Consider the following 13371-nt stretch of genomic DNA (forward strand, 5'->3'; position numbering starts at 1 on the left):
TTTTTTTAAAAAAGTGCTACTCTCCCAAATTTTTCGCTTACCAGATGCTCAGAATGAGCTGGCTTTAAATAACTTGTCATTTATTTCAGAAGCTTTATCACTTAAATATCTGAGCTAGTGAGAACCCCGAGTCTATGTGAGAAAATGAAACCATTGGAGAGCCAGGGCTGTCTCCCTGTCAGGGACAACACGGTAGGCTGCTAATGCTGTCCGTGAGATGGCAAATGTGAGCAAATGGCTTACCTCAGGCAGCTTAGACCAGTTGAAGGATTTCAGGGCATTTGTGGGCTGAGGAATGTTCTTCTTCTTGAGTGCCAGACCCAGGGGGGCACCAGGAGGTGGCATGATTCCCCCCAAGGGAGGAGGCCCCGGGGGAGGAGGGGGGCCTCCTGGGGGGAGGGGAGGAGGTGGAGGAGGACCCATTCCGCCTGGCAGAGGTGGAGGTGGTGGGGGAGGGAGGAGAGACCCTGGCAGAGAGGAAGGAAAGGGTCCCCCAGGGGCTCCAGGTGAGGGTACAGCTGGGAGTGAAGTGCAGACAGCCCTCTGAAAAATAAAGATAGGAAAAGGCAAGGTCAGCGGGAGAAGTAAATCCACCTGACGACTTTGAGAGTCCGACACTCTGCCTAACACGTATGTTACAGAGAAATTCACACATCCGAGACTGTGGGCTTCAAGGGGCAGTTGAGTCGAAGGGACGTGTACATGGTGCGCTATGTCTCTCGCTGCTGGCACCATCCTCCAGTTTGGTTTTCATGATAACAAGTTTTCATTTTAAGAAGCTGATGTGATCTCCTCACTCTTGTGAGAGGATCTGCATCGGAGAACGAACACCCCCACCCATCTCTGCTAACGCGCAGGCTCAGCAGAGGCAGCAGGTTGTACCGCCACTGTAATGGGCCAGGAGAGGGTTCAGGCTCTCTTCCTGCCCACAGGGCTGACTACCTGAGGATGGGGCTCGGGCTGAGGGGGGCACCAGCAGCCGCCCACCGCGGAGCCCTGGCCCTCGGCCGGGGGTCTTACCCTGCTCAGCTCGTGCAGCTGGGCTGTGAGGTCCGCCACCTGCTGCTTCACTTGCTTGTGCTCGGTGGTCTCTTTTTCCAGTTTCTCTTTCATTTTATTTAAGGTCTGCATCATCTCTTCCTTCTCCTGGGTCTTGGCATCACACTCTCGCTCTTTCTTTTCCAACTTCTGTTGTAACTCATTGTGCTCTACACAGGAGAACAACTGGACATGAAAATGGTGTACTCTTCAAAGCTGAAGCAGTTTTCTCCAAACAGGAAATTGATTGAGGTTGACTGGGAGACTCTTTATTAGGCAAATATCATTCCTCTTCTCCATTGAAGGGAGCAACTCATGGGCTCAATGGTGCTGGTGCTTGGAGGGGGCTTTGGATGAACAACTTTATCAACTACATCTGTAAAAGGCGGAAGAGGCCCTCTAGCCACAATGCCAAAGAGGGGACACAAGCATGGGCAACTATCTGTGGAGGTGCCTGCTTGGTATTTAATTCAGAATTCCTGTCCTAGAAATGGCCCTTTAGCCACACTATGGAAAGTGACTATTAACAGGACTTCTTTTCACAGCTTAAAAATGGGAACGAGAGAAGGCCAGTGTTCATTAGCTGGGTTTGCTGGCTCATGTCCAACTAGTGGAGGGGCTAAAAGGGAAGATACTGCTCTGGGAGGAAGTGCGGCTGCCAGAACCAGGGTTTGTCCCAACATGGACAATGCTCCCAATGTGGAGCCACTGCTCCCACTCCCCTCGAGGGCCCCTTAGACTTGAAGTGCTGTATGCTCTAGCATAACAATTATTAAAATTTGGGAGGGCAAATTTTATCATCTCAGCATTAAACACCTTCGGGGCAGGATTACCTACTGAGCATGAGAACCATAAGAGAAGAAAAATTTTAGCTCTTAGCTGTGGTTCCACTGACTGCCCCAATCCTGCTGTAATGGAACAATGCATCCCATTTTGCATAATGTTTGATTATGCTGCCAACACACCTGCTGACTCTAGCACTGACAAGAGTGATGCTCTTTGAAAAAGAGGACTACTGAGGCTTAGGCTGCACATTCTTATTTCAAATACTTGGTCCCAATCTCTAGTCTTTTTATATCAATAAACCCACTAGAGATAGAACCCACTGGGACAGAGCTACACAGAGTCGGGCTCTGTTTCTGAATTTGGTAACACATTTAAAATGCTTGCTTTCTCTGTCTCTTACTTTCTCTCTTCTGCGTCCTCCAAAGTCAGAGTTTGCAGAGAAGGGTTCAAGTCACTAAACTCCTTGGATTTTACCAGCCTTGGAGTTAAGATAACCGTCAACCTACATCTACCACTCTACAGATGCTCCCCTGACTTCTTCAGCAACCTAAAAACTACCCCACTGCCTCTCCCTTTCCTTCTTCTGTCTCCATTTCATTCCTCTTTGACAACTTTTTTTTTTCCATTTATTTTTATTAGTTGGAGGCTAATTACTTTACAATATTGTAGTGGTTTCTGCCATACATTGACATGAATCAGCCATGGATTTACATGTGTTCCCCATCCTGATTCCCCCCTCCCACCTCCCTCTCCATCCCACTGACAACTGTTTAAGACCTGACTTCCTATCACTGGTCATTAGCCTTTGACAAATCTGACCAAGCCTCAGAACCACTTGAGAGACTTTAACATTTCAGAACCCCCAGATCCCATTCCAGGAGTCTATTTTATAGATCAGGGATAGGGCTTAGGAACTTTCCTCTGATTGACCTCGGCCATTTCCTCTAGTACCACCTCAACTGCCTAAATCCTACAAAACTTTCTACCATTTGTTGGTGGTGGTTTAATTGCTAAGTCATGGCCAAGTCTTCAGATGCCATGGACAGTAGCCAGCCAGGCTCCTCTGTCCATGGGATTTCCCAGCAAGAATACTGGAGTCAGTTGTCATTTTTTTCTCCAGGGGATCTTTCTGACCCAGAGATCAAACCCACGTCTCCTGCATTGTAGATGGTCTCCTGCATTGCAAGTGTATGCTTCACTGCAGAGCCATCAGGGAAGCCCTCTACCATTTATTAGGCAAGTAACAAATGCCAGGCTCTATGCTAAAGTCCTTGTATATTTCATTTAATCTTCACAACAACCCTATTAGGTTCAAGCTTGACTTTGCAGAGACAGACTGGAGGAGTAAAGGACTTAGCCTACTCACATACCAGTCAGGGGCAGACTGAGACTCGGACCCAGAGCCCAGTATGGCACCTGACCTGGCAGCCATTCAGGACATTCCTGCTACATGAATGACTCCCAAGCTTATGTCCTAAGTACTCTCTTCAACTCACACACCTGAGTCTCCGGGCTTCAGGGTATATCCCCAAAACATCACTCATTCATTGATCATCTTCTCTGGTGTAACTCTCTCTTTACCCTACAAGTTAGGGTAAACCAGTGTCTCTATTCTTTCTGTAGCAGTTTCTGGAATTAATTTATAAAAGTGTATGTGCAACCTCACTTATTTAAGACCAATCTGAATTCATATGAGGAACCCATAATATAATAGAACTTCATATTCTGTATTTTCCAGTACCAGTGGTGAGACTGCTTTTCTGCTCAATGGACAAAATGTGATATGAGGAAAGGAAATGCTTCAGCATCTTGTGGACTAGCTTTTCAACACATTGAATATCGGGGTGAGTGCTAGTGTATGTCACTGGTGTGAATGCATCACTTGGATAGGGAAAAGGAAGTCAGTGTCCCAGCAAAATGCAAGAGTAGTGGCCAGGAGTATGACTGTTTTCTCAAAGGGTCCAACTTTAACTTGCTAATTTTGAAGGAGGAGAAAAGTTCCATCCATTCTGTGAGTTGTTGTCATGGTGATGGGCATGACCCCCAAGTTACTTGATGCTAAGTGTTGATATCAAAGACATATTGAGACATTCATCAATAGCTGGCCTGTTAACATTTCATAACATGAACATCTACAATGGTCAGTGATTTTCTGCATGATTTCTCTTTTTATAACTGGTGCCAAATTAAGGTCAAATGGAGAATTGGACTGCTGAAACCAAGTGGCCTGAACTTTTCTTTCAAAATTCTGGGTAATCCCTGGGTGTCCCTTATTATATTTCTTAAAATCCAGTGTGCATTAAAGAGCAGTTATGGGGAAGGTTGGCATGAATGGTAGTTAAGAAAATCTGAACTAATGAACACTGAACAGCACATGCTTAAAAAAACGCAGATGATTATAATAAAAGGATAAAATATTGAGGAATCAACATGACAACTAAGATAGTCTGATTCAAGAAAAACTAGGCAGACTGCCCTGAAGACATGATGGTGGGAAAAGGCTGTTTATGCACCAATGTCAATAAGAAGCATCAATGCAAATTTCTAAAATATACAGTAAGGAGAGCTGCCCAATAACCATTAACACAATCTCTTTTCTTGTCAGCACCTCATCATTTACCTTTTCTCATTTTTTCTGCTTGTTCTTTCCACTGCTTAACTTCATTTTCATTAACCAACCTGTATAATAGTTAAAGGAGCATTCATTACAAAAAGCACAAAAGACCGACTGCTAAATGCATGCTCTCTAGGTACAAAAATTGTTTAACACAAGGCAAGTCCTCAGCATGCTTGAGACCCATTTTAAATCCAGAAGTTACACACATATATTACATGTATACATAGAGGAACTCATATCTGACCTCCAGAACACTTTAGTTCTCCCAACTGCTATTTTGAAGTAAGATAAAACAAATGTCTTACATTGTTGCTGTTATCTCAAGGGCAGCAATACAAGAAGCAACTTACATCCGGACGACATTCTTGATATTAAAGTTTTCCAAAGGTGTGGAGTCAGGGTCTTGACCTTTGTCATTCTGAATAACTATTTGCTGTATAATTCTATCCAGGAGTAGCCAGTACTGAACTGTGTTGCCACTTCTCTTGTCTAAACAAGAAAAGAACAGTGGAAATACTTCAAGTGGTTTCAAAACTTTAATGAATATTTTTCAACAGGGGTCACCCACCAGAGTCACAGAACCAGACAGAACCAGGCTAGTAAACACTAGCCTTCCCAAATATCTGGAATCTGGAATCATTGATGATTTACATGATTGAGAGGTACTTTTAATCCCCTTCTACATGTGTTGTAAGGCATATATTTATTTTTAAAATCAAAGTGAGGTATAATTCATTTATTCTGAGAGCTTTATAACACCCCTTAAGCTGTGCAACAACTTTGTCACCAAGTCACTAAGTCATGTCTGACTCAGACTCCATGGACTGTAGCCCACCAGGCTCCTCGGTCCATGAGGTTTCCTAGGCAAGAATACTGGAATGGGGTGCCATTTCCTTCTCCAGGGATCTTCCGATCCAGGGATCAAACCCGTGTCTCCTGCATCTGTAGGCCGGTTCTTTACCACTGAGCCACCAGGGAAGCCCGCAGACACACTGGGCCGTCAAAAACCAAGGTCTGGCATCCCTGGTGTGCACTCAATCTAAGCCACACTGTTCAGATGACAGAGGCCTCTGAATGAGGTCCCCACAGTCACAAACACATGTAAATCACAAACACACTCACAAGGCATTTGGAGGCAGTGGTGCAGGATGGACATGAAGTGAGGGTAAGCTTCACTGTGGGTGAGCCGCTTCCTGGTCAGTTCAAACATCTGAGTAGCACTTTTTGTGTCTATGTGAACCTGTTTCATATAAAAAAGAAATCTAAATCAAGCATTCAAGTTCTTCAATTCCTACAAGGTAAGGTAAGCAAATCCAAGGCAAATAGAGCCTAATCCTGCCACTTAGGTAGCAAAACAGAAATGTGATTTTTGCTCTTACATTACACAACTCTATGACACACATAACAATAGGGAAATCTGTGAGCTGCCGAGTCAAAACAGAATAATTGAAAGTATACGTACCAGTTCAAATCTTTTGGCAAATTCTAGCTCATCTTCATTTCGGAGCATTTCAAAAAAATCTAAATGCCTGAAAGACAAAGACAATTTACTAAAAGTAGAACATCCTATAAACACAGGCACATAGGAATCAGGACATAAATACTAAGACCTTTCCTAAAATTTAGAGATATCTCTAAAAGAAGAATCACAACAGAATTAAAATGCCTTCCCTTAACTATGTGCTAAGGAATAAAAGACATCATGTATCTCAAATGAGATCATTACGAGAGACAAATCTAAAAGCCTAGGAGGCCTGGCATGTAGAAGACAATTCATAAAAGTTTACAATCCAAAAGCAACCAAATCCAGATTCTACTCACAGAATCTCTTCATGGAAAAATAAGTCCATATAAGTAACTTGCTTGACCACTGAATTAAAGATTACAGAGCAATGGTCATGCCTTTCACTTATTCATACAAATATTTACTGAGCCCCTAACTATTGATACTGGGGATGATTAGTTCTGTGGAGACAAATACATGCAGGTAAAGGGAGTAGAGAATGATGGGGGTGAGGTAAGGTAGAGAATCTGAACACAGTGACTGGAAAAGATCTCGCTGCACAGGACAAGCAATTTGGACATCTGTGGGATAATCTTTTAATGCTGAGGAAACAGTAGGTGCAAATGCCCTGAGGCAAGTCTACATGATCGTAGACTATCAAGCAAAGAAGCATGGTGGAGTGCATGAATGAGGGAGAAGAGTGGTAGAAGGAAAGATCTGAAAACTTGTAGGGTAGAAATCGTAAAATTTGCAGACAAGCAAATGAACAGGGAAGTGGATATTAACATGCACAGAATGTCTATCAAAGATGCCATGTGATTCCACATGTTTTACAGTAACATTTCATAAGAGCCCTTAAACATAGTGTTGTCATCATCATCACTATTTCTTCAAGTATAAAAACAGTAAGGTTCACAAAAATTGAGTAACTTGATCAGAACACATAGCCAATAGACAGCAGCACTAGGATATGGATTCCCATTTAATCTCAAAACCTACACTAAGTTCTCTACACAATCTGCTGCTTCTTTCATTGAGAAAGTCTTAATTCATAAAAACATCATTACCTGGTCTAACATTTTGGTACAATTTCCTTAGGTCACAAGTAGTTCAGACTGGCACTACACACATGGAAAACACATGAACTATCTCTTGTTGTAACAGTGTGACTTACCTATCTAATGTTGAATTTTCATGTTCCCTTAATTTATCTATTACAGGCTGAATTCCCAACATCAGAAATTCATAGCGAAGATGAAGTCTAAAGTCCAAACTTTCCTGAAAGTAGAAGGGTGATGGAATACTTTTTAAGCTCTTTAGAGAACATACTTGTTAGTATTTTTTTAAAAAATTGTTCTTTAACAATATATGTTTTAGATTGTGACACAGAAGGCTCTTACCACTCCTGCGCCTTGGCTTAGCACTGCATTGATGAAAGACATGATGGCAGTCTTAAGACTCACTTCATCTCGATACCGCCCCGTGCTCTTATCCAAGTCATTAATTAACGTCTGCCAAGGACACAAATGTGAAAACAAAGGACTGAATAGTTACTACCTTACACTCATTTTATTAATTTTTTAATACTCAGAAGTTAATTTTTAAGACCTTGTGTTGAGTCAAAATTACATCGGTCCATAGAAAGCTACCTTTTTTCCTTAAGATTAGCTCTAAAAACTCTACTTTCAAAATTCTTACATCGTATATGTTTATACACACATGTATACAGTATTAACACAAAATACTGTGCTTCATTAATTTTATTTGTTTGTCCTGAGTATAAAAGAATGTGGTGACATAATCTCACTGTTTATATTGATCCTAAATCAAGACTGACAATCTGTAAAATTTTCAGAGAACACCCATTTAGTGGATTGAAAAGTGTATTATATAATGTGTAGAAAGGAGGGAGGGCTACATTTTTAAATTCAGGGCAACAGTCTTCCCTTCTCCACAAAGGATGTGTTCTAACATCCCCAGTGGATGTCTGAAGCTGTGGGTAGTACTGAACCCTATATATACTCCTATACAGACTTTGTTTTTCCTCCACTGACAGCAGGGTAGTGTATAAGTTGTGGGTACTCTAGACAAAGGGATGATTCACATCCTGGGAGGGGCGGAGCAGGATGGCATGAGATTTTATCACATTACTCACAACAGCTGCACAATTTAAAGCTTATGAATTGTTTATTTCTAGAAGTTTCCATTTAATACTTTCAAACAGCAGTTGATCATGGGTCATTAGCACTGTGGAAAGCAAAACTGCAGGTAAGAGGGGAGGACTACTGGAAATCCACAACCCCATACGACCAACTACAGAAAGAGTATTCTACTCTACCCAAGAGCACGGAAATACTTGAAGCCACATGTGAATGCTCACCACAGGGGGAAGTTTCAAGTTAGGCACCCTCCCCACCACCACCACCCAGGGGCGAGGAAAGGCACCTGTCATGAGGCAGGAATGAAGATGTGGCGTGGAAGCACCCACCTGAAAGCGGGTTCTCTCGCTGGCATACTTCTGGTAGTGCAGCATGGCCTGCAGAACCTTCTTGTGGCCCCCGGGAACCAGGCACACAGCGCCCAAGATTTCCAGCACGGCCACCTTCGTCTTAATGTTCTCTGTGCTCAGACTCTGAGCAATAACATTAATACTCTCAGAATGAGCCAGGACATGAGCCCGACCTTGAGAGTTGTTCATTAGCGCCTTTATACATCCTATGAGAGAGGTATGTATTCGAGACTCTGAGGTCTCGTAGTCCATGGTCTTTAGAAAGTTGAGAATACATGACAGGCCATCCAAGTCAATGAATCTGGTTACAAACCTGTCATGAGAAGAAGGTTAAAGTGCATCAGACTTAAGTCTCTTTGGAATTCTTTAATAGCCCTTAAGAGAAAAGTTTAGTGGGGTGGTGGTCAGGAGAAAGTAAGAAGATGTAGTTCCTAAAGTAACAGAAGGCTTACATTGATGAAGTCTTCTTAATTGGAGGCCTCTTCCTTGGCATAGACCCAATGGTCAGGTCTAACCAGAAGTGCAAAAAAAAAATCTCCATTTGAGTTAGAAAAGATCTTAGTTGATATAAATAACCAATTAACAGACCTTATAACCATAGGAAACCAGGAACAAGAAGATGCTCAGATATCTGCCTTAGGTTAAAGTCATCTGCTGATCCTGTGTTAGGATAGCATCCAGTCTCCAGGCATGTTTAAGTGTTGACCACTGACTCAAGCATGCCCCACACCAATGAAAGTCAAAATGCATCCCTAAACTCCAGAATATTTACTTGCCAAATGATAATCTATTTTCTTAAGGTTTCATAGCAAAGCCCTCCTTTTGTATGACATGCTATATGGAATCCCAATATATAAAACAAATAAAAGCAATACTTGATTACTATATACTAATATTTTTATATTTATAGCACTTATTTACTTTAAAGTCAATCAAAGAGAAAAATTCACAATGTACATCTGCAGGTTAAGCCTTTTGAAAAGTTTGAAGTAACAAAACATAGATTACTCCAGAAATTTCTAAACTTATTTAGCCTTGGGCATCCACTAACATCTGAGAATTTGGAACACATATACAGAGGAAAACACAGTTAGGACAGGCTAGAAAACTTCTGTCATACAACTGTATATAATTTTTGAGAAATCAGCAGATTTTTCTTATCATTTTATAATCAAATATAGGGAATCTTTATTTTCCAGTCATTTCATCCAACCATGTGACCAAGAAAGATCTAGCCAAGCTTCATTCATAGCACTTGTTCTAATGAAATGCACCTGTAAGCACCCCCATATCCTACCAAAACTTAAAGGCATTAATAAAGGTGTGGGAGGCATACAGTAGATGATAATCCATCTTTTGTAACAGTTTTACTGAGCAATAACTCACATGCCATAAAATCCATACTTTCAAAATTATAATTCAGTGATTTTTAATATATTCACAGGGTTGTACAACCATGGTCACTATCTGATTTTGGAACATTTTAATTACCCCAAGAAAACCATTACCCCTTCCTAATGAACCCTAGAAGAACATTTCCCTCTCTTCCTAACCCCAGGCAATGACTTATCTTTTTGTCTCTATGGATTGGCCTTTTGGGGATATTTCATATAAACAGAATCATACAATATGTGGTCCTTTGTGTCTGGCTTCTATCACTTTGCATAAATATTTTCAAGGCCCATCCATGTGGTAGCATGTATCAGTACTCCATTACTTTTTATGGCTGAAAAGTATTCCATTATATAGATATATCACATTTTACTTATGAATCCATCAGTTGATAGAATTTGGATAGCTTCCATTTCTGGCTATTATAAATAATGCTGAAATTCACATATAAGGTTTCAGGGGACATATCTTTACTTCCCTTGGCTATATATCAAGAAGGAGCAATACTGCTGGTTCATATGACAACACAATGTTTAATATCCTGAGGAACTGTCTAGCTGTTTTCTAAAGTGGTTGCACCATTTTATATTCCCACCATCAGTGAATGAGGGTTACAATTTCTCCACATCTGTACCAACACTTGTTAGTCTGCCATTTTTAACTTTAGCCATCTTCATGCCTGTCTACATCTTTTTTAACAGAAGAAAAATAATTTAGTGAATGTTCAACATGTAAGGTATTTCATCCATGGTTTAATTACATGTTTTTATTTTAAGACTACCCCAAAAGTTTGACTATAGCAGAAAAATTAAGAAAAAGGAAGGGAAAAAAGAAAATAGGAAGAAAGTAGAAAAGAAGAAAAAGAAGAGAGACAAGTGGTACATGCTGCCTAGTAAAACATTACCTCATTGGTTTTGTCCTTAGTGCTGTCTTCAGACTTTCTATAGTTTTACTTCTCTCTTCTTCCTCTTCCTTCTCTAAAGCCAGCAGAGATTTTCTCTATGCAAAGAAAATTATAAAGTAACTTCTTTAAATTATATGTTTTAATTATGGCACAAGCAAAACAAGCCCACAGATCACATGTTACTATCACTTTTAATACAAACAATCAAATGAGACTATAACTAAGATTTACTAGAAGCCAGCATGTAGAGCAAAAGCACCAAGAATTCCACAAATTCATTCTCTCTACAAGTTAGTTCTTTTGAATTTAAATAAAGTTTTAAGAAAGTGTTGAGAAATCTTAGTAGAGATTGTTTTCCAAGTACTTATATAACTATTCTATAACTACACTCTGATGAAGATATTACTATTTATACTTGATAGAAAGATTAGACATGTAGTTAAATATAACATTCTGACAATGAAATATTATCACACTATCAAACAGAGGCGGGCAGCAATCTTCCCATGCTCTCTCTCTCATTCCTCAGCCAAAAAGTGTAATCTTTTACACTTTCTGTTACAACAAATTAGTTTTAAGAAGAATGATTAAATTCAACTTGACATAAAGATAGACAATTCCTTCAGAGTAAATGCTTAAGTTTTAGAAATGATTCAACATCATTTGGAAATCAGGGTATAGAGAGAGAGAGAGAGAGTGTGTGTGTGTTCTTATAGAGTGTGTGTGTGTGTGTGTGTGTGTGTGTGTGTGTGTTCTCTTCCTACCCAGGACTAGAGCAGTACTTTTCTTTTTTTTTTTTCCTCATTTATTTTTATTAGTTGGAGGTAGAGCAGTACTTTTCAAACTTTAACAAGGATACAAATTTCCTGGGGAAGCTTGTTAAAACGCAGGTCCTGACTTAACATATCTGACGTGAAGCCAAAGATGCTGAGCTCCTGATGGAGCTGATGCTGCAGTCTGTAGACCTCACTTCAAAGAGGAAGGCCCTAGGAAGCAGATCTCGGCTGATATCACAAAGTCATGAATGCTAGTAAGATTCGCAGACTTGTTAAAAAGTTGTTTTCATTCCTTTTACCTCATGGTCACCTACGTGTACTAAAAGTTGTTGTTGAGTCACTAGGTGGTGTCCAGTTCTTTGCAACCCTATGAACTGTAGCCCACCAGGCTCCTCTGTCCATGGAATTCTCCAGGCAAGAATACTGGAGTAAGTTGCCATTTCCTCCTCCAGGAGATCTTCCTGACCCAGGTATCGAACCCGCATCTTCTGCATCGGCAGGTGAATTCTTTTATCACTGAGCCACCAGGGAAGCCTGGTACTAAAAGCATCCCAAGGCTTAAGGCCCTAGGTGCCTCCACCCACAGAACCACAGGTCCCTTGCCTTCTTCCTACTTTTAACATGTGCTTGTCCAGTCTCAGTGTTTCTACCTGTAACCTATTCTGATATAACGCATGGTTGGGAAACAGACTGGGATATTGAAGAAAACATTTGGCTCTTATTCATATGTCTCAATGGTACAGTCTCTCCCTTTCTTTCAGGACCACACATCATCAAGGGGTGACTTTACTTAATTTTTTCACGTTCACAGTATAAGCATTAGGTAACTAAATGTTAACTAAAACCTAAATTTGACTTCACACTTAGGAGGGTAAAGCTCAAAGCAAACATATATCAGTATCATTCACAGCAACTGAAATAAATATCAGTAAAGTCTTGTTTTCTATACTTGAATTATTTCTGCTAAAGCTGTCCTCTTACTACAGATGTGCCCTGACATCTGTCACCAGAGGATGGCAGGGGAAGAGGTTGTGTGTGCAAAGAGCCAATGAATTTCTTCATGGCACCGTGAGACCCATATCCTGGAAAATTTAGCACAAATCCAGCCAAGAACGTTTAATCTCCTGTGGCACAGCTGAATTTGTTTAGACTCTCAAGCAATCACTTTGAATCCACAGTCCAGGATCAAAACTTTTATGAACATCACTTCTTGTCCCTAAGCTTAGTCACCCAAACCTCCCAAATTAAAGACTAAATACATTTCTTATTGTGGTTCATTAATACCAAATAAAGATGCACATATTTATCCTTTTAACAATCTTGGGGAAGGGGGAAGCTCCAAATAAAGGCAGACTACATTAAGTCTCTCCCTAGAGGAGCTGGGAGTTTTATGAAAAGAAATTTAAATTAGAATTTCCTTTCCCAATATAAGAACTATTACTTTCCTCTCAAACCAGAAGACATTATCCTCTTTTCTGTGTGTAGTACAATTAGAGTTGAATCTAAGACTGTTTATTGTATTGAGAAAATCGATTCTATGTAGATGAAGCTGATATTCTAAAATGACTTTTCAAAATAAAATAATTTATATGAAGTCTCAAGTTTTCAAGCTTCACATTTATGGAGAAGACTAAATTTGCAGTTTTTCACAGAAAAGGGGGATATGCTTACATTTCCTAAGATGACTGCTATGCCAAACAGCCAGGATGCACCTTGGCATACACTGGACAGGGCTGTGGTGGCCTCCTTGGGCGCGCTAACCACTTACTAAATCTCTGCTCATTTGAGGAGTGGGCAAAGGATAGAGTGCGTCCTAGCAGAGGCTCCTGCTGGTCAAAGCTGCTG

General features: G+C 40.6%; 1 protein-coding gene across 2 annotated transcripts in view; it reads right to left on the minus strand.

The window, feature by feature from the left end:
• The window catches only part of DAAM1 (dishevelled associated activator of morphogenesis 1), a 177737-nt gene that overhangs the window by 38068 nt on the left and 126298 nt on the right, over positions 1-13371 (minus strand). For both annotated transcript variants that reach the window (XM_061156954.1, XM_061156953.1), the window contains 10 exons: positions 10751-10845; positions 8434-8767; positions 7346-7456; positions 7120-7223; positions 5904-5970; positions 5564-5681; positions 4792-4930; positions 4445-4503; positions 1021-1208; positions 244-543 (listed from right to left, as the gene is read on the minus strand). In XM_061156954.1, coding sequence (XP_061012937.1) covers positions 244-543; positions 1021-1208; positions 4445-4503; positions 4792-4930; positions 5564-5681; positions 5904-5970; positions 7120-7223; positions 7346-7456; positions 8434-8767; positions 10751-10845 — 1515 coding nt within the window. The remainder of the gene's footprint in view (positions 1-243; positions 544-1020; positions 1209-4444; positions 4504-4791; positions 4931-5563; positions 5682-5903; positions 5971-7119; positions 7224-7345; positions 7457-8433; positions 8768-10750; positions 10846-13371) is intronic.

The sequence above is a fragment of the Dama dama genome, chromosome 12 (assembly GCF_033118175.1).
Source record: "Dama dama isolate Ldn47 chromosome 12, ASM3311817v1, whole genome shotgun sequence".
Classification (NCBI taxonomy): Eukaryota; Metazoa; Chordata; class Mammalia; order Artiodactyla; family Cervidae; genus Dama; species Dama dama.